The sequence below is a fragment of the Branchiostoma floridae genome, chromosome 17, assembly GCF_000003815.2.
Source record: "Branchiostoma floridae strain S238N-H82 chromosome 17, Bfl_VNyyK, whole genome shotgun sequence".
NCBI lineage: Eukaryota > Metazoa > Chordata > Leptocardii > Amphioxiformes > Branchiostomatidae > Branchiostoma > Branchiostoma floridae.
In genome coordinates this window covers 5,499,262-5,521,342 of record NC_049995.1, presented here as the reverse complement: position 1 = coordinate 5,521,342, position 22,081 = coordinate 5,499,262, and the positions used below count along the sequence as shown (strand labels likewise).

The following is a 22,081-nucleotide window of genomic DNA, read 5'->3' as shown; positions in this document are numbered from 1 at the left end:
ACTTGTCTAAATATGTAAATGGTGATTTGGTTTAGGAAACTCTTATAAAACTTAGGCCTGCCTAACTTGCTGTCCCAAAATAATCTGAACTTATGATATATGAAGTAGATGAAAATATCTTTTTTGTAAAATGATCACATTACCTCATGTTGGGCTCTTTTGAATTTCTCCTCTGCCGCATCAGGGTCCTTTTCTTTCTTTCCCTTTTTCCCCTTCTTCCCTTTTCCCTTCCCCTTTCCTTTTCCTTTCTTCTTAGGAGGCATGGCTGGAAGACCTGCAATTTGGAAAAAAAAGTCACATTGCTTTATAAGACATTCCCAGATACCTTCTTAATTATGCCGACAGTGAAATGTGGACAGATATATACACGCAAACACAAAGAAACATATCATATGGAGGTAAAAAGCAACTGGTGTTACCATGAACTAATATTCAAAGCACCATAGAAATTGTTTTAAACATTGAAAGCTTTCTTTGACAGTTGGCAAAAAAAGCAAATTTGTAAGGCTTTTTCACTTCACTCATATGAGTATTTGCTTTAGTTCGGCACGTCCCTCATATATTTAAAGACGTTAAATGGAGGCCTTGCATGTTAGAACGTGAACTAGTTTCGAAAAGTGTTCATCTCGGTGTGAGTGGATCTATTAAATCTGCCCAGATATGCAGCTTATGCTCTTCAGTACAAACTAATCTCCAAGCAGATCCTACGGTGCCATAAGATTAGTATCAAAGCTGCCATGGCCAAGGAGTATAGCCGGCCAAAGGGTTAGTCCTATAGTGAGTTTGATACTATACTAGTATATTACGCCACCGTGGATCTACTTCGAGATTAAGTACAAAGCTGGTGTGTTAATTATACCATTAGGCAGATCTCAGTGACAGAGAGTACCCCCCCCCCAGCTTTTTGCGCAAAATAAAAAGTTAGTTTAACAACTTAATTGAGATTTTTTGATGCACAAAATGTTACTGCTTTCAAATTTAACACGATCATATTCTGATCTTTTCCAAATTCTTCAAAATAAAGCTTTTCATATAACCATTAACGTTAGCCACTGCTGAAACAAACATTTCTTTACTCTAGTAAACTCTAATACCACCTGTTGCTTTTTCCAACGGATATCCAACATTTTCCCCTCCCTAACAACGCTCCTATACACTCTAACAGACTCCTAAAACGTCTAAATCATTTCTAAATTCAACAAAACCTCCGTTAAGCTTCTTAAACTGGCGATAAGAATCTTAGAAAATGTTAAGAAGTTACCTGGAGACCAGCAGCTGTTAGTTGCACCTGGAGCCGACCTTTGACCCTTAGTGATCATCGACGTAATTACCTTCCAACCGCAAAGTCACGCAACCAACCAATCAGAAAATCTATCCCCTTATAACCTCATCAATTCTAAAACTTGTTACATTTTGTTGAATATATGATAAAGATTGATTTCAATAGTAGCCCGATGATGTGTAAAATTGTTCAAAATGTTGATGTTTTGAGGATTGGGTTTTTGTTGTTTGGCTGCGGTGGGGTTGTTATTTACATCACGTGACGCACATAACAACCTGGTCTATTTCTCACGGTAACCATCAGCACAAGCTTCTAGGACAAACATCGAGCACAAAATACTCCAAATACTCCCACATTCCGCCGCTGGGAATTCCTGCCGACTTGGAAATCATCGGACGGTGGTCTTAGGAGTTGGAATCTCAAGAAAGATCGAAGAAAGGAGCGAAGATGAGCCACACAGAGCCAGGGTAAGACCAAAGCACGCGTCTCTAAGAAATTATATCTGCCATGTTTGATACGCAAAGGTCTTCGGTTTGTATTGAAGATAGGCGTATTTTTCTGCCATGTATGATCTTGATATGGATATAATTTATACGTGGATCGTATATCAACAATGTAGGCATTAATTTGATATCGTTGTTTTACTGTGGGTGGTCATTTTTTAAGATTTTTAAAAATGATTTTGAAATTTATTAGACTAAATTATGATCGAAACGTTATCCATGTGTTAGGCCCTGTCTATCATGATATTTGTCATTGTTCATAGTTGTCACCATTTTATGCAAAATATTTTCACATATCTAAACTGGCCGACGACTATTTTTGACAAAAGGCAATTTTTTTCCAATTTTGCCAGTCTGAAAATTCTAATTATATTTTTTATAACCTTTGCCAAGATTGTAATTTATTGGGAGCACATTACAAATATGAGATATCATTTGATAACAGACTTGTCATATTATTAACATAACATGTTTTGATATAAAAGTATGCTTATTAAGTACACAGTAATTTCTTCCTTTTCTAAAATTATGCTGCAGTCAAGTAACGTTACTAGTCATTACAAGATCATATTTTGATGCATTATTTCAGCCTTTTGCTTGCTATTTCTTGCTATCACAAAGTCACTATTTGGGCACAGATGTGTTCTCGAATATTTCGGAGTTAACATTTGGCTGCAATAATGGTTAATATCATAATGCTTATAACATGTTACGTGTAGTAAGACTATATTTGTCCAAGCCTACAAAATTAGGCTTGGACAAATTAAAATTTCTGTATCATATTGGAAGTATGGACAGCATAATCAATATGATCAAGGAGTTATACTTATAGTCAAATTTGCCTAAATCAATATTGGACAATCTTCCCAAAAAGATATGTGACCCATTTACAAAATACTGTCACTGTTTAACTTTAACATAATTTGGCTAGACAGTTCCCCGAGGGTATATTCTGTCACTGGTTTCTTGGAAGGCTTTCTAGACTCATGCACTGATTTATATAATGAAATCTCCAAATCAGGACCATAGCATTTTCAAAACACATATCAAAATCGGAAGTTTTGCTGCAGTACCGTAGAAAATTGCAAGGAGGCTGATTATCACACGTTCATTTTTTCCAACCACTACCCTGGACCTAAAGATGTCAGGATCCATCCACAATGTCCCAAGTTATACCAACAGCACAAACACTCATAAATGGCACTGAAAACATTAGCGGTCGGTTAGTTGGTCAAAAATTCAAATGAATTAGCAAAGGTAAAAAAGTAAGAATCTGAGGTAATTTTGCTATAGGTCGTCATTTTTACAAACAATTACCATTTTAACGTTGATAAATTCAAATATGTCTATGTTATCATTTGATGGGACAGTTGGAATTTTATTCCTAATAATTTGTGATCATCACTTTAAGTGAAGCCATTAGTCCATACATGCTATCCTGCCATTTTACATTGTGTCATGTTTATGGGGCGAACGCTACGTAAGAAAATTGGTCTTGTCAGCAGGTATTGTCATCTTCGTGAACCACGGACAATGGGTCCTTTATTAATTCATGTGCTTAATCGATTGTAAAGGTTACCGTGTTGTTCTCGCAAGGTAATGTCCTAGGAGAGATATGCAAATATTGCAGACAAAGGGGACCATCAGGAAGAGATATTTTTGAATTATTGTTTTGTATGATATTGCTTCACATTGAACATTATCTTTCTATACAACAATGTACCATATGTGATGGTACCATGAATGGAGCACATGTAGGTGTATATCATTTTTTTAACTTTGTCTCGGCAATTGTTAGTCATTGTTATTATTGACAGTTGTAAATGTTCTTGTGGCATGTATTACAATTATTGTACAAATTTGCAGTAGAAATTGTATTTCTGTCCATATTTATTTCTTGTAATGCGTAACATTACTATCATCTAAATGGCATATATTGCAGAAAAAATGCAAGGTTTCTATTCATGATATGTACCAACAACCATTCAATTAACTGTTTGAGCATACTAATTTTGACAGAAATGGTGATTGAATTTTGCTTGAATTTTTGTAGCAAATTGTTATCAAGTTAATTGACACGTCCAACCCCTGCAAGACAGGGAACAGCGGACGCTAAACAGGATAGTGTGTAGTGAGTGTGTCTACAGTACAAGCTCTTCTACTGAAATGGAGAGTAACAACTTGAAGGTGAACTGTTGAACTGTGGTAAGAACTCTGGAAAGGATACAAAATAATTTGAATAAAAGACACAATCAACTGCCCCCTGCATGCAGTTCCAAAGAAAGCTGCTAGAAGGCCCAAACATATGTCCCTTCTTTCCGATTACAAGCTTAAGAGTTTTTTGATCTACCAAAATGAAAATTGTGACCATAGCTTATTCAGAACACGAGATATTGAAACCAGAAGACTGCATTTACCCTTGAAAGTCACTAGGGGGCTGTAATCCAGAAGTCTCTTCCTTTTGCCAACCCCTACCAAGGCACCAAAATAGATATTCAAGATTATCACTACCTCTGAGATCTGTAGTTATTGACTGGCCAGATACTGTAATTCCTGATTTTTTCAATGTACTTTAAAATTCATGGTTTTCACGGTGATGACTGTAACATGAACTTATTATTACAGATAACAAATAATTCGCAGACTTTTTTTACGTACACCTGCCGCCACCCTGAACATTTAGTTTCGAGAACAAGTTAAATTTGCTCAGACCGTGAAAGTTTGGTACCAAGCAGACAAATTGAATTACGAGGGCTCTAATTTGTGATTTCTTTTATCCAATCAGGTCAATCGCCAGGGTGAAATCATCACAGAGCAAACGTACCGACTCAACATGGCACGGCGGGAACACAAGCGGCACGTGCGTGAACTTCTAGCGCAGGCCATCGTACACAAGACTCTGGACATGGAGGTTTGTGCCACCCCTCTTCTTTTGAAAAGTGGACTTGTCCTTAACTTTCTTAGTATAGCAGAGTGTTCCACTTTGTCGAGAATTGGGGGTGAAAAAAAACATTCAGCCTTAGATGAAGGTGAAGGATTTTGAGTTGTTGAAGTGTTTTGCAGTTCTTGAGTTTGGAGAGGATATGAAGTGTGCTTGACAAGTGAAAATGAAGTTTGAATGGGTTTTCAGTTCAGCTGGGTTTTGCTTGGATGGATGCCAATTGTAGAGATTCCGGAATACAATGTATTTTGTAGTGTGCAAAATAATTACAGTGATTTTGCATGTATCGTGCAGTCATGTAGTTGTACTACTCAAGCTACTGGATATGACTTTGGAAATAGTCATTTTAGATAATATCCATGTCTGTCGTCATTGACTGGACAAACATCAGGATTTATTATTCAAACCAAAGTTCCGAATTGTGTGACCATTTCTGAAATCATATCAAAAAATTAACTGTGAGCACCTGCTGTTTGGCATATCATTTTACCTGGATGTCTAACCTTCATTGATGTAGATGCAGCTGATAATAAAGACCACAAATTTACATATTTTATAATGCCTTTTGTGGGAGAAATATAAGATAATTGCTGCAAGTAATTCCACATTTTTTTTAGTTATAATGATAACCATGCATTCAAGCTTGAAAAGGTTTGGGGCTAAGGACAGAATTAATTTTGTATCTTCCAATAGTCAAGAAAGGCTTTGAGCACAAAATTCAGTAAACAGAATTCAACTTTGTGTTAAGAACTAAAATCTTTGTATGTTTATTAGTCATTTATTTCTGGTTTGAAAAAGCTCAAGCCAAAAACTTCATCCCACAATGCTTCACTGCTCCTGTTGATCCTGAGATTTGTGTTGTTTGCTCTGATTGGTGGATGGTCAGCTGATGTGGTTGCTATGGTTACAGAGGGCGCGGCAGGTGGAGATCAAGAAGAAACTGGAGGAGATTTCTAAGATCGAGCGGGTCCAGAGAATCAGGGTAAGGAAAATTTGCAAATTGAATTTTAAAACTTTGACAGGATTTGTCAATTTCAATTGAATCTGATTTTCTAAAAAATTGAAAAAAATGTTTCTTTATTCAATCTCAAATACATTGTGTCTCTGGTTCATTGTGTGTCAATGAGTTATTTCATCATGACTTGTTGTAGATTTTTTCCCAATTTCATTTCATAATAAATGACAATTTTATTCATAATCCATTCAGGTGACAGCTTCCATATATTATGAGCACTTGTTTTGCCACCTGTCCTGTGGTGTTTTCCTGTTATGCTGAAAAGATATCTCTAGACTTTTAGTTTGCTGGTTTTGACAAAAAATCTCATCATTTTTCCTGTACGCAGACGGAGCGCGGACGTCATGGTGACGAAGACATCATCCCGTACCTGTCCCCGCGTGGGTCACGCCCCCACTCCGCGGAGGACTACCCCAACCCCCGCGCCTACACCAACGGCACACGGCCCAAGACTGCTCCACAGTTCCCCAAGGGGCATCGCAGGAGAAGGCAGGACGGACCGGTAGGTTTGGGTGTTAGGTTGGTGGTATTATTAAACCTTCCCCTTGCTGCCTAACAGCCAAACGTATGCTATATTTCCATTTCAAAAAGAGAGTCTCTCTGCATAGTTTATGAGCTGTTTTTCTGCACTGGTGTGACTTTTATGTGGCCCTATTTGACAACCTGTGGTTACTGGGCTATTTTCGGGGCATGGCTGAGCCCCTGGATGTTCTATACTCAGATTAACCTAGGACCTGGCAACAAGTAGATACTGTGACCTATTCGTAAAAACACTGTCAGACAGGACACAGTTGAAGACAGTTGAATCTTGGCAGTCGCTGAGAGAATCTGCTCCCCATGGTAACAGGGTGCATCATAGGTCATGGCATGGAAGTGCAGTGCCCTTAAGCTTGTTTCTTTGTTGAAAAAGCCCTGTAACGCAGGAAACATGTGAAACATGATAATTTTAACTTCCTCATAAAGGTTTTCAAGTCAGTTAATTACTATGTGAAAAGTGTACAGAATTGTTAGACTAATTGCACAACAGTTCTTAGTTTTGAAGGGATACTGACCATGAGCTCTGATGTTGTTACAGCCGGTGTATTTTGACGAGGAAGGGATGCCACTGCTACCACCGCAGGCACGGAGAGCGGAGGAACCGCGGGAAAGCGTGGACTCACACTATCTGTACCAGGTTGGTTTCTTAAACTAGAATGAAACAAAGTTGTTTTTGTTTGCCTCTATCAGTGATGATATCTTTATTGCTTGTTGATTGCTTAAATGGGCAGTTGGGTGCTAGTAATAGGATGATAATTGGTACAAATTGTACATTTTACTTGTAACAGTAAGTTACCTGTCCTACACAGGTAGACTTTACAATATGCAGGTAAAATCTATTCTAATCGAGTCTTCGCACCCTTCTTACTTTGTCTAGATGACAACCAAAGGAATGTAGAAGACAATTCAAAACAAATCTATGAACTCTAAAAGCTTTACAAATTTTCTTAAGATCAGCATATCAGTCTGGATTTTTCTCAGAAACTCTGACATGTAAAAGACATTCTTGACCTGTCCATAGAAATGGGTTTCCCTTGGTAAAATATGTAAAAATGCAAACTACTGTAACAAGACTACAAGTCTTTACTGTGTGGCAATGTAAACTGTCATTGCTTAGAATTTCAATGTGGTTTTAAATTTTAAGTTAGATTGGATCCATACATTCAACCTCCTTTGTGTTTCCCAGACACTCAGTCTATATGTTTGTGTTGGTACAGGTGGATCCAGCTGCACTGCGAACCTTCACCAACAACATGGGGAACATGGACCTTGGAGGGGGGGTCTCCCCCTACACCCTTCCAGTGGTGGACCCCACCATGCTAGAGACGGGGTCTCCCCACCCCACCCCCCGAAAACCTGCCAGCAGCAGGCGGCGGACACGCAGTGGTGGGAACGGGTCGTCAGGGGGCAGCACGTACCGGGGTAGGCGGTTAAAGCCACCCTCGAACAAGGTAAGGACTGAGTGTCTTACATGCATTTTTACCAAATTGAAATAGTATTACGTTCTTCAAGATCTGTACAGCCATTGGGCTTCATAGGAACAAGTTAATATGACAACAGTTATATTACGCGACTAGGCAAGACAATTTCTTGTAAGGCAAGACTAGGCAAGACAATCTCATCAGGGCACTTCAGCCATCACTGAACAGAGGATGTGGGCATTATCAACTTCCTGGCACGTTTGACCCGAATTGCTGACGACACGTATCCACAAGATCACGACATTGTTAATACAATCACGAGTCCGTAACTCTCATGAATTTACGTTCTGAGTTGAATGATACTCAGCATTGATCCTGAAGAAGGCAAAAGTTGTTTAAGATTTGATCCATGCATAGTCTTGTGTTGGATGAAAGTTTAGCTTTATATTATTATAATAATGATTACTGCACAGATGAGCTTCCATGATAAGACTATTTCTTGTTATTTCCTAATACCCCCCTCACATTAGGCGCGATTCGATCGAACAACGAGTCTGCGATCTCTAAATTACGAGGAGGCATGACCCTGACGGGAAGGGGGAACTCTGCAATTTCTTCGTCGGCATCGGGGTCATGCCTCCTCGTAAATTAGAGCTCACAGACTCGTCGTCCGATAGAATCGCGCCTAATGTGAGGGGGGTATAAGCTCACTGTATCTCACAGTATCTTATGACTCATTTTGTACATGAATTTTTGGTGCAAATACAGGGTTCGTTGACACTGCATCGTATGGAGCCACCCAAGGCCCACCGTACACAGCTCCAGTCCATGTGCGAGGTGACGATGCGCTACGTCGGGAAGAACATCCACCTCGACGTGGAGCGGTTTGACTATCGTGATGAGATCATGGTGGAGCAGCAGCACTGTGGCGGGAACACGCTTGTCGTGTTTCGCGAACTCCTGCATGAGGGAAGTAAGTGTCCCTTTTGTCAAAGTTTGTCAGTGTTTGTACATTGATGTAATGGACAAGGATTCAATATGATACTCCAACATTTAGCATTGGGACAAATTTTCAGTTCGTCTGCCAATTTTTTAGGGTAACCGACGACAAAATTGCTAAGTACACATCCCTTCCAGAAAATCAAACTAAGCAATAATGAATCTACTAACTTCAAGTCATTTCTGAAAAAGACCAACTGATCGTGTGTTCGAGTTAGATCAAAATTAATCTTTTTGATATTAAGCCAGATGAACGATTTAGTATGGAGTGTTGAGTGTCCTGGTTTTGCTTGTATGGGCAGAAATTTGGTTTATTTCTTGTACAGCATTACTCCATATCACATACTTGTACTTTATGCTCCATATTACATTGTACTGTACAAGGAATGTCGTGATTTTATCAACTTTCTTTTTTGATTCCACAGCGTCTTTCTCCTTTATCTCTCGGCGCCACCGCGGTTTCCCGTTCAGCCTTACGTTCTACCTGAACGGTCTTCAGGACATCCGTCTGAGCGCCTGCTGCGAGTACAAGCACAAGAAGGGGCGCAAACTGGGCAGCAAACTCGGGCACTTCGAACTGGTCAACATCGAGGGGGCCGCACCATGCTACAGGTCAGGACAGCTTGGTTTTCTTGGTTGTTCAATTTTTCTATTGTCGGACAGAAGATGTCTGTCTTTGAAAAATAAATTTAAAGAAAAATTCAAAGTGATCTCCATCCAGTTTGGGTCACTGAAGAGCTAATCTTCTACTCAGTCTGGTTGTGACAGAGAGAACAGACGCTATGTACAATTTAATTTAGTTTATTGTATCAAAGAAATTCCCCTTACTATCGCTTTTCGGTAAGCACAATGAACAGTGTACCACAACTTAAACTTTGCCTCTTAGGGTAAGTTTAAAAATTTTTTTTTGTGTGAATGTTCTAGATGCCAGGCAGCTGAGGGAGTACCCCGGCAACCTCGTCCTCCTAAAGGGAAGAAGAAGAGCAAGGAGGAGACATCAGGTGGGTTATGATTAAGTTCTTACTAGACAGTCAATGCTCATCAGCTCATAACCCTGCCAGGTACCCTATGAATGCCATGTTTTGCCATTGAATTTAAAGAGATCTCCTCCTGCAACATCAGGTACATGTTAACAGTCAGGTGAACAGGACATTCTTGAGAAAGTCTTGATGACACAGTAACTTTTATCTTTTATGTGGTGGTCTTTTGTTACCTGGCAGAATTATGAGGGTGATATACCCATAATTATCATCTTATTAAACTTCTTTTGTATCTTGGCTACTTGCAGGTGGAGGACATTGTAAGAAACAGAATGGTCTTCTTTTCAGTACAAATCTTCTTCAAGCCCTTGTCACACAGTTATTGAGCTTTTGCTTTATTTGTTAATGGCCAGAAGGGCGCTAAATACCAGAATTGCCTGGGCACATTATTTGCCTAAAAATCCATGCTGTTGTAATGGATGAGGTTCATTAATTTGGCCTTGTACAAGGGTTCATGGATTACTAAAAAAGAAAACCGGTTGAAATAAGTACTGCCAAAATTTATTCAATGCATGAAGACTGTGTGACAGGGGAATTGAGGATCTGAATATCATAATTGTAAATTTTTCACATCCATTCTGAATTCTAATCGTTGTAACTATTCCATCCTCATGCACCATGTGCAGTCCCTGACAAACAGGGTTCAAATAGCGACAGGAAGCTGACATTTGCTTCAGACCTTCAGAGCACAGCTTCTCACACAAGCACAAAGGAAACAGAGCCAAACATAAATCAAACAAATGCCATAGACAGCCAAAAATCATCTTCAAATGAAGAAAGTGTCAAACCAGCTGACTCTCATAGTCCGGAATCGATGGAAGAAGACCGAAGTGTGACCCCAAGGGAAACGGAAGAGAAGCAAAGCTCTCTGGGATCAGAAAGGCAAAGCATTGTGGGAGGAGACAAGCAGAGCATGTTGGGAAAAGAGAGCTCCGGCCATTCAATCACAGAAGACCTTGCAACCCAGACCAAACGTCCGTCCTCTGCTACCCAGTCAGCGGTGGAGGTAGAAGTGCATCATGGGAAGGAAGCACAAAGCATGATGGGAGACGATGCAGAAAGCATTGTCGAAGTGGAAGAAGTCCGTAACCTGGAGGAAGACGCGAGCAAAAGTTCCAACGAAGCTTCCGTCATTGACGAAATCATAGAAGAAGGCAGTGAGGTCATTGAGCATGGTTCCCATAGTGATGACCCCGCCCCAACAGGCAATGGTGATGAGAGAATGGACGTTGAAGATGAGATCAAAGAAACAGAAACCAGTGAAGACAAAACTGAAGGTTTACCCATTTACCATCCGGTGTTCTGCACAGAGTATAGAGCTTTCCAAACATCCACCCTATAGTATTCCTCTGTTGCCTCCTTTCTAATGTGCGACTGGGTTTAAGATTTTTGGTTGGTTGCACATTCTCAACATGTTTCTTCGTTAATCTCAGCACCAAGGTCACTTCCTGGTTTCTTATATAGATGGAAGAACGGGTAGGGTTGAAAGGTTAAAACACTGGTCACTATAGATTTAGAAAGATGTGTTACAGAAATACTTCAAACATGTTTATGGTAAAAGAAGGTACTATTGACAATGTATAGGCTGAAAGAATCTCTAACAAAGTTGGGTTTCTAACACAATACCTTTAAACCTTGAAAGTTAAGAGTGACTTTCCAAATCTTAAGTGACCAGTGTTATTTACAGGTGTGAGGTTAAAGTGTGTTTTTTTTCAGTCGGTATATATACCTACCGTATGCAACCTCTTGGTGAAGGCCCTTGGAAATGGCTTACATAACTGTCTGTGAATAATTTCATCATGACTCAGTTTTTGATATTGAAGAATCACATTTTGTACCCTTGCAGAGGCCGACAACTATGAGGAAGACTTTGAGGAAGAAGGTGAGACGGAGGGCGATAAGGAAAGTGAAGGAGGTAGTTCTAAGAAAGAAGGTAAGTCTTAAGTTAACATTCTTAGGTTCAGTTTAATATGATTGTATAAGTTGAGGTTTTTGGTTAGGCATTACAAAAATATACGATTCACCATTTCATTATGAAAGTCTAGTGACAGGAAAAATAAAGATTTAAGGTTTACGTGGATTTAGGCATATGCAACCTTTGTGGCGAGTTAGAATTCTCCTTTCTTATAGTAGAATCATTGTATTGATGATACATTCATTTCTTTATGATTCATATTGCATGGATTGTTCAGATTGCATTATATGATTGTGTACCTAAACTCATTAATTTCATTTCATACTTTTATTGGATGATTGCCATTCTTGATTGTTTGGATTTTTACATTAAGTTGTTTATATTTTGATTTACAAGAGAGGACAAGGAAAAAGAGTCTGACACAACTGACAGACAAGCACCGGACTGACAAAGACAGTTACCGTAGTGACGATCGACTGACTTACGTAGCAACAAACACTTGGACTGACCTCCAGTCCCAAAGGTCAGAGTTCATGTTGGGTCACTCAGCAGACATGCAGGTGAACTCAATACCTTCTGACCTTGAGAAGAATGACTCTACGACCTTGACAAACATGACCGCCTCAGACTTGACAGAAGTGTCACAGTTGACAGACTCTGACAGCCTGACTTTGACAGATGTCAATCAAAGCTCAGAGACACATCACACAACTTCCTATCCAATCAGTAGTCTAACAGACACACTTAGCACTTGTGAAGACATATTGCAAGACAATGTCACTGTGTCTGAGACACATACTGCAAACCACACTGACACCACATTCCACACTGACTCCACATTCCACACTGACTCATACACATCGTTTTCTGACTCAGAACCAGAAATGCAATCAAGGGGTAACATCCCAAGGGCTGCAGCGACAGATAATTTGCATCTGGCTGGAAAGGATATAAACCCCCAAACACACTATACAGCCACTGGATTGGATGCTGAAATTGGTACGGAAGGTTTTGGCAGCATGTCGAAAAATGAAACGAATTGTGAGAAACAAAGTGCTATTTTTGAGGATGACCTTCATGATATGGGAGATAAAAATTCAGAGGTCATAATGGCTGATAGAACAGAGAATTTCAGTACATATGATGACAGGCAGGAAAATCCCTATGATTGCAAGTCATCTACAGTTACTGTTACAGTAGAAGATGATGAACTAAATGCTCTATCCAATGATGGCCTCCGTGACACTGTAGATCAGAATTCAGAGGTCACGATGGCTGACACAACAGACAATGGAATGTATGATGACAAACAGAAAATTCCTCAGAATTACAATGAGGAGTCATCAGCAGAAGGTTATGACTCCTCTGACTCCTCAGGCACAATCGACCATGCCTTGAAGACATATCTGTCTCAAGAACTGTCCGAAACTGAGATAGAATCTGACCTTGAGTCAAGGGCAGGGGATAGGGAACAACAGTCAGACGACCTTGAAGTTGGTCAAACAGAAAGTTCAGAACATGTAGTTTTGGATAGTGCTGCTCTGTCTGATTCACCAAAGCATAAGTTGGATGTCACAAGTCATATTTTGACAGAAGATGGTCAAAGTAAAGATGAAACAAGAAATAAACAAACACGAGCAGACAATGATTTGAAAACAACAACTGGTTTGTCCGAGAGTGAAGACACTGAAGAAATGTCAGATACTTTAGACGAAGCCTTGAAGACGTATCATATTTCCAGTGAAGACGGTTTTGGTAAAGAAATGATGGTACGAAATGATGAAGAAATGAGCAAAGAAATGACAGCACACAAAGAAATCAGAAAACCAACAACTCAGTTATCCGAGAGCGAAGAAGATACTGAAGAAATGTCAGATACCTTAGATGAAGCCTTGAAGACGTATCTTTCTCAAGACCTATCAGAGAGTGAGACAGAATTTTACCCTGAAGAAACCGAGGTTGAGTCAGGGACTGAAGACGAGGGTCGAAGGCTGAAGGAGTTACTAAACACCTTAAAGTTAGGAGGTCATTGAAGAAAGGCAATTCAGTCATGGAGCCTTTTGTACATCTTAGAATAGACCTTAAAGTAGAGGTTTCGATGACTCTGAGTTGTGTGTACAAGATATGCTTCCCAAGTATAAAATTATCATAGATTTGAAAGTTTTTTAGTTTTCTGCATATCAAATAACTTTGTGATTCTAAGGAAAAGATTTTATATTTTATCAGAACCTTTGAGCAAACTATTTCACTCAAAATATCAATTTGAAAATTAGCTAACTTTAAAGATAACTTAAATTGAGTGAGTTTTTCTTGCTATATATAAACCTAATTCTGAAAATTCAGCACATACCATCAGCTAGAGTTTTGGTCCAACTTAGATTAGAAGGTCTACAGTAACTTAGTGTAAGGATGCTGTCTTGTCAAAGGAGAGAAAAAGAGAAACAGAGCTCTTTTTGACTTACAAACATACACACACAAGCACATACATTTTTGTACACACACACACACACACACACACACACATGCATGCATACACACACAAACTGTTACAATGTACATCTATTCCAAACCATACAAAATTCAAATACAAAACACACTCATACAGCAAAAATGAAAAGACCTGACTGTGCAAAAAGTTCAGGCCAAAGAAAATCAGAAATAAACTTATGTGCCATACTCCCGTATCTCACTATGTGCCAAAGATGACGCCAAGGATGAACAATACACTCCACCGGACTCAGAGGAAGAAGAAATTGCCGAGTTAGAAGAGGAAATAACCACAAAGGAAACTGCTGAGGCTGATGAAGTGATGGATGAAGAATTGAAGGAAACTGCAGAGTCTGATGAAGTCATGGATGAAGAAGAGAAGGAAGAAGAAGTAGAGGAGGAACTGAAGGAGGGAAATAAAGAGGAGGATGAGGTGGCAGAGGTCGAGGTTGAGGAGGAGGTTCCCATGGAAACGGACCAAGGTCTGCCTGAAGTTTGATTTTCTTTATTTTTGTTTTTATCTAATATCAATCTTCAACATAATCCTTTCAAATGATTAGTACTAATATCCATTTGTGAATCATGGCTTACAAAATCACTCACATATTCATGATATATAAAAATTGGCTAAAGTCAAATAAGTCTGTTATTGTGTTAGGTCTATTGGTAATGTGTCTGTTATGGTGAGTACGTCATTGACTCACATTGCTAACTCATTAACTAATTGCTTGCACATGAGGATGTCAGTTTCTCTTGCCATAAGTGTACCTAATTACAGGACACAGTATAATGAATTATCTACAACATTGGTGTGTCAGAATTTGTTAATGATTGAATCAATTGCTAACTAATGTTAACTAACATTGCTAACTTATTGATCAATGACCAGCAGTGCTAATGTACAAAAGATTGACATGGTGTCGTAGTGGTTGTTGATTCTCTATGATCCATTATACACTGATTGATGTGGAGTGTTCATTTTACTACTACAACGAGCTTGCAGACTTCATGAGATGTTACAGTGTATGTAACAGTAATATACAACATAGAAAAGTACTGGAGTGGTAATTGGTGGAGCAAGATTGTGCCAATGTGTAATACTGATTCAGAAGTACAGTCTAGCTGTGAAAGCCATCAATGTTTTAGAAGACTAATAGAATCAGCTCTTTAGGAAACGCAAGAAAAAAAGTTTGATTGGCGTGTTCATTGTTTGTACCGACTGAATGAAGTACAGTTTATGTCATGGTACACTGACTGTATGTGTCGCAATATTCAGAAATGATGTTTGTCCATATTTCTTGGTTGGAAAGAAAGGAGGTAGACGGCTCTTTGTGATTTTATGGCAACACCGAGTTATTGGTCAGTAGCATTTTTGCAATAAGGCCGAGATTTGTATCAATGAGGGTAATTAACTAATACTCTGGAGACCATGACATTGTTGGCTTATCCTGCTCATCAGTGCACTAAAATCTATTAGTGATGTGCTCTCCATTGTCAAGACAGTGCTGCATTTAATGGGTTGAAATTGTAGTGTGTACACTGCATACATATAACGTTATAATCCTGCTTTGCAATGGTCTTATCATTCCATGGATCAATTGTATGATCATTGTAAACTTGATCAAGTTGTAATCAGTAACTTTTCTTAGACCTCTGTGATTCCTTTGATTGCTCTTTTGCTTAATAAAGTATCTTCAAGACTTGCAAGCATTAGTTCAGTGTAAATACATTGCACAAGACATTTGGACAAGACTTGTTGAGAATTTCCTTGGCTTGGAGGGCTCCCGAAGCTTTCTTGGAACGCCGTTCCATCTATTTTCTGACCAGATAACAACTGGACGTAAGACTTGTTTCTTCCTTAGGAATGTTGTCATTGTGCACGAAGTGATGTTTTCACCTGTGTTTGTTATCTTTCTACTCTTCCGATCACCCCTTGTGGTGTGTATTGTGTGGACTGGTCCAAGAGTCATTGCATGCGAAGTTTGGATCATTCTACTTTGTCCTAGGGGTGTTTATTCAATGTCCATGTAATCATTATGCACTTGATGGTTTTGTTTTGAGTTTCGTATTTTTGGCTTTCCTTAGCATTAGGAATTTTGGTTAGATGGTGGATTTTCAAGTTTTTATTGTTGCTTTATGGCCTGTGTTGATTTCATTGTCAAGTGAAATGGTGTGAAATGGTGTGAAATGTGTATTACACGTGTGTCACAGTTTAGAATAAGGTGCTTAGACTAGAGGTGTTTTGATGTTCAGTAAGACCCCTTTTGCACGAGTGATCATTGAGCAAATTTTGAGATTTGATTTGATTTATTGAAATTGCAAACAATACAATACACGTGGGACACAGGCAGCGGTATGCAGGTGTTGTGGCCCACACATGAATACATACATACATGTATATATCAAACACACAAAAAAATGTTTTATACTATCAAATTCGTTGAGAATTTCATCAAAATTTTGGTTAATGGTCACTTATATTAGCATTAAAAGACAGTCACTGTGTTAATCCTGTAATTATAAAAATGTACTCTTACTTCAGATATTGGTTGCTTACAAGTTTGTTTTTTTGGTCACTCACTGTCTTCCATGTTCACTTTGACCTTGACAGGGAGTAAGATCGAGAGAAGGTCATCATCATCGTCATCAAGCGGCTCATCGTCATCATCATCATCCGACTCTGAAATTGAGGATGAAGTTGACAAGCCCTCAGAGAAAACAGAATCCGTACAAGAAGAGGTCGCGGAAGAGATACCTCCCGAGGAAGTCTTGAAGGCAAGTGCCTCAGAGGCAGAAAGCGTCCCTGAAAGTGTCGAGAAGGCAGAAAGCGTAAAGACGGAAAGCGTGAAGTCTGAAAAAGCAGAAAGCGTCCGGTCGGAAAAATCCGACAGCCAGGAAGGGAAGGAAGAAAGCGTTCACACAGAGAAAGCAGACAGCAAGGAAGACAAAGCTGAAAGTGAAAAAGAAGAGAGTGTGAAGTCCGAAGATGGTGACAATGCAGCTTCAGAGAAATCTGCAGAAAACAAAGATGACAACACGTCAGAAAAGGCTGAATCTGTGGCCGAGAATACAGAGCCAGAGACCCCAAAAGCAGACTCTGAAGAGGACAAAGCTGAATCTGTGGCTGACAAATCGGAGGCTGGAGAATCTGAGAACTTCAAGGCAGAATCAGAAACAAGCGACAAAAAGGATGGTGCAGGGATGTACGATGGAGCAGAGTCTCAGTCAAGCACAGAAAAAGCTGAGACTGAAAAGGAAGACGAGACTGTTGGTGAGTTTGATTAGATAACAATAAAGAATTTGATGCATCTTGCTTGTAGTAGTGAGTTTCTATTCCAACTGCTAGAATCATGGTAGTCTTCAATTTCAAAGCATGACATTAGATATGTAGGACTTCCATGCAGGGAAAGTGACAAGTTACTCAAGGTAGTATTACGAGCTGTTTCCACATTCAAGTGCAGGCAAACACACCATGCACCTTACCACCATGCATAGAAGTGACTGCTACAGAGACTTGTTATTAGCAATATGTACATCATTTTGTTATTCAAAATCTGTTGGGTATAGAAACTACGTCAATTTCATTTATTCAGTTTCTGAGTTTGAAATTATTTTTCTTCCACTGTTTTATCTTTGTCGTTTATCATGACTTAAAAGATGTCCTTCATACAACTTTGAAGTACTTAAATGTATGTTTATGAAGGTTTAACATCCAAGTAAACAATGCATATTTAAAGACAAATCAATTTCCACAACTGGAGATGATATAGAGATTACTTCTAGATGTTCAGAGTGACATCCATCACTCTTCTTCAACATCTCCAATTATAGTATAATGAAATGAAAGAATGAATCAATCTGTCCCGGTGACATTGCCAGTTTATTGTTTCGATAGTGGATGTCGCCCAAAATGTCCTAAAGTAATCATATCTTATCAAGTTGTAATGTTTGAATTATATACTGTATATGTCCCATTGAAATCCAAAATTGTCTTCAGCTTGACTTTGCCTTACAATGATTCCTATTGGACATCTAAAATTTTCTTCATTCATAGTTAGAGTATAAAAGACCTGTTTCTTCCAGATCACTTCAGTGTCACTGACGAAAACTAGTGGATGCTAGTTGAAATGTCTGACCAAAATCATATCCAGTTGCTTGAGTAACTTCCTTTTGGCATATCTTATTACCTGGATGTCTAACCTTCATCGATGTATATACCTTACATTTGGTATTATTTATCTTACTACAATCAATGGTTATGTCTTAGGGTCCACTAAAGAGAGTATAACGGAGGCCATTGCCGAGGCAACCAAGGAGACTCCCCACCAATCAGAGGTTGAGCTGAGTGATGATGATGAGTCAGACAGTGACGGTGAGGACTCTGGGAAGGAGAGTGAAAAGGAGGAGGAAGATAGTCCTGGGAAGGAGAATGAGACTGAAATTGATCAAGGAGACAGCAAAGAGGCTGATGTTGCAGGTAAGACTTCTTTCAGGCTCTGTTTCTTTGTCATTTTAGACAGGGATGCTTCTTTTAAGGAAACGTTCTCCCGAGTTGGTGTGTAATGCAATACTTGACCTTATGTCAACGCTAAAGTTAGAACGTCTACACAGATATAAATTTTTAATGACCACTGTTGCCTTATTCATGTTAAAGGGGCATTCCACTCCACACAGTTGTGTTATTTTCCGATAGATATTAATTTTAGGAAGTGATAACTGCATACTACTTCACATTATACGATAAAGTACCCAGTTGCTCCACATGCCTCAAAAGCATTCTGTCTTCTACTAAACTCCCCAAGTACTCTCTAATTGAATTAATCCTATGGCTGAATACAATGCATAACTTTTAGGTAAGGTTACAAAACTAATTTCAGGTTTGCTAAGAAATCTCGTCTTGTTCTTGTATTCTTTGCTATCTTATGAGCAATTTGCCTTCTCGGTATGCTTAGCGTACCTCATTTATTCCGAAAATTTGTACGATAAACACAGTGCCTATGCGTATAGTGAATGCATGGGTAGGGTCTGCATGGGTTTAGTGAGTGTCATTATTGTACACATCACGTAATTCATCCCAATGTGAATTCCACAAAATTCGGCTGATTATGTATTCATTGCCACTTTATCTATTGAAAAACAAGACTCCCTTCTGGAGTGGAATGCCCCTTTACAACATGTAAATAATGACCAATTACTTCAGAACGTAAACTCGTCTATCTTACAGATATGCATGTGACTTCGGTAATTGGTCAAACATGCCAGGCAGTTTATAGTGCTGTTCATCTCTGTTTAGTGATGGCAGGAGTAAGTTGATGCATATGGCCCCCTTCATACCTCTTACAAAGTAGTCCTGTTCAGTGTCCGGTATTCTAACGTTATTCAATGAAACATTACAGCCCGATGATTCAATGTGGATGCTTTGAGAGACCATTGATAGTGAGCTGAGGCATTTGTTTTCAAGGAATCTAGTTCTCAAGCCTTAGAGTTGGAGGAAAGTTTAACATTGTACTATGATGATGATCTTTCATGATTGTTTAAAGTTTGTGTGCATTGACAGACATACTTATACCTGTCCCTAGTGCTGAAAACATGGTGCCTTCCACTGTACACAACCCAAAATAACCATTACCAGTAGTTCAGCACTAAGGACAGGCACTTTTTGGCTCACTTGTGTCTGCAATTAAAGATGGCCACACTTGACAGTGAAAGTTACTTTTAAGCCACTTATCAAAATAAGAAGAAACATGTCATACAACAGAAGAAAGGAAAAGAAGGCCTTATATTTTAGGACTAGCACCTAGCACTAATGTTTGGCACCAAATTCGAATGAGTTTCGAGTTTAGTTCTTCAGGACAATTTGAGATGTAAGATGTACCGTGGCACTACAATCTCAGATTTCACTTACCAATGGAAAATCTGTCTGAATCTCTTTAGCTGAAGAAGAGAAGGAGGAGGTGCAGAGCCAGCCGGAGTCAGCGCGGAGTGTAGAGCTGACTGATCCTCTTTCTCCATTGGTCGAGAACAAGACAGAAGCCGACCTATCAGGATACAAGCTGGACCAACAGCAGGTCTGACTCATTAATTCATGCAGTCATTTCATCCTTCATTTATTCAAGGACCTTCGGTCATTCAATCAATGACATTCTTTCACTCCTGCAGTCACTCTCTCCCTCATTCACTCCATTTGCCATTCATTCATTCATTCATTCATTCATTTCTACTTTTCATCCCTCATTCACTCCATTTGCCATTCATTCATTCCTTCATTCATTTCTATATTTCATTCCTCAATTCACTCCTGCAGTCACTCTCTCCCTCATTCACTCCATTTGCCATTCATTCATTCCTTCATTCCCTTCTACATTTCATCCCTCATTCACTCCTTTATTCACTCCAGCAGTCATTCCATCATTCATTCACTCCTGCAGTCATTCATTCACTTCTTCATTTACTTCATTTCATCCCTCATTTAGTACTTCATTCACTCCAGCAGTCATTCTCTTGTTCACTTCATGTTACAATTTGTGTGCCTGTTTAAGTTTAAGCATGAAGTTTCAAACTGAGAAAATGAACATGTACATGTGTATAGCTATGTAATAATTACATTTTTGTTTGTGAGTAGACTCTGCTTGAGGTACTCTTTTTTGTTGTGTCTGTCTGTCTGAGTGTGTTATCCCAGTTATTAGATTAAACTTGAATCTGTTTCTCTGCTTTACTGCAGGTTGAAGAGCTAGTTTCCCTGGTGGGTAACAGTGACATGCTGTCTTCCCTGGTCATGCGGAATGGTTCAGTCGACGATGCCAACGCTCAGAAACTCTGTAATGCCGTCAAGAAGTCTCCAGCCTCTATTAAGGTCTGTACATTACATGATAATTGATAAACCTACTTGTCAATTCTTATGGTTAAAATTCGTATCTAGAGTTTTGATAACATGGTAATACTAAGAAGTATATTTGTTGTAATAGCTTCTGATGTTACGCTAGTTCAGCTTTATCTGTTTTTTTAAAACAGTATTCAGGGTTACTTGTATCAATTGTTGCTTGTTATCATTGGTTGTTTTATCTTAATTTCTTGATGACAAACCTGTTCTTAAAAGTATTGTGTTAAATTAATGACAATTCAGTCAGGTTTTAATTCAGGTGTTTGTGGATCTTTTGGGTTGCTAAAAAGAGTTAACTGAAAACTGATGGGTCTAATTTTCATTTTCATATTTGGTCTAATTTTCATTTTCATTTTCTTTGTATTAATTGCACTTGTTTAACCTTCTCATTGCTGCTTAACCCGCAACGGATAGAGATCATTTAAATGGTGACTTTAGTGTGCTAAGTGTTAAACAGTTTGTGTTTCTCATGTATCTACAGATGTTGAACTTCAATCTGAACAAGGTCGGCCCTGAGGGAGCAGCTTCTGTTGTGGACACCCTGAGGACCAAACCTTCCATAGAGGTTCTACTGTAAGTAAGAAATTCATAGTAAACAATTCTAAAACAAACGTTGCCAACATGCAATTCTTGAGAAAGACAAAGTCGAAACCGGTCGAATACTGTCTCTAAACTGTCATTATCCCAAAGCTACGAATGATTATCAACAAGCAATGCTTTAGATTTGATCGAAATTTTCTGCAAAATCATTAACCCTTTAGTATGCAATGTATAATTCAATTCTAAACTTTCTATTCCATCCTGTGGTGCCCAAACCAATGCTGACTGTATTGATGTTGTTAGTAACTGTCGTTGGTATTGTTTTAACCCTCGTATTGCCTTAGTGGCACATGTACGGCAGCAAGTTTCCTTACCATTTCTGTAGCATTCTGTAGCATTTTTGTAGGGAGGAAAGGATTGGGGTATATTTTCACAGGGAGGGATTGCCAGAAGTGCTTTTTATCAAAAGAAATATATTCCTGTGTTTTTCTGCAGTCTACATGGCAACCCACTTGGTGACG

General features: G+C 39.0%; 2 protein-coding genes across 2 annotated transcripts in view; one reads left to right on the top strand and one right to left on the bottom strand.

The window, feature by feature from the left end:
* The window catches only part of LOC118404493 (coiled-coil domain-containing protein 153-like), a gene marked incomplete in the record, with an annotated part of 5,280 nt that extends 3,849 nt beyond the window's left edge, over positions 1-1,431 (bottom strand). The window contains 2 exon segments of the mRNA XM_035803596.1: positions 144-274; positions 1,262-1,431. Coding sequence (XP_035659489.1) covers positions 144-274; positions 1,262-1,319 — 189 coding nt within the window.
* A 3,144-nt stretch (positions 1,432-4,575) lies between these two features.
* LOC118404983 (glutamate-rich protein 3-like) overlaps positions 4,576-22,081 on the top strand; it is an 18,562-nt gene continuing 1,056 nt past the window's right edge. Inside the window, exons 1-17 of the mRNA XM_035804382.1 lie at positions 4,576-4,696; positions 5,637-5,708; positions 6,070-6,243; positions 6,817-6,915; positions 7,496-7,729; positions 8,468-8,672; positions 9,124-9,310; positions 9,623-9,699; positions 10,365-11,015; positions 11,585-11,671; positions 14,356-14,622; positions 16,752-17,411; positions 18,408-18,617; positions 20,075-20,208; positions 20,862-20,993; positions 21,502-21,593; positions 22,056-22,075. Of these exons, the coding sequence (XP_035660275.1) occupies positions 4,619-4,696; positions 5,637-5,708; positions 6,070-6,243; positions 6,817-6,915; positions 7,496-7,729; positions 8,468-8,672; positions 9,124-9,310; positions 9,623-9,699; positions 10,365-11,015; positions 11,585-11,671; positions 14,356-14,622; positions 16,752-17,411; positions 18,408-18,617; positions 20,075-20,208; positions 20,862-20,993; positions 21,502-21,593; positions 22,056-22,075 (3,379 nt within the window). The 5' untranslated portion in view covers positions 4,576-4,618. The remainder of the gene's footprint in view (positions 4,697-5,636; positions 5,709-6,069; positions 6,244-6,816; positions 6,916-7,495; positions 7,730-8,467; positions 8,673-9,123; positions 9,311-9,622; positions 9,700-10,364; positions 11,016-11,584; positions 11,672-14,355; positions 14,623-16,751; positions 17,412-18,407; positions 18,618-20,074; positions 20,209-20,861; positions 20,994-21,501; positions 21,594-22,055; positions 22,076-22,081) is intronic.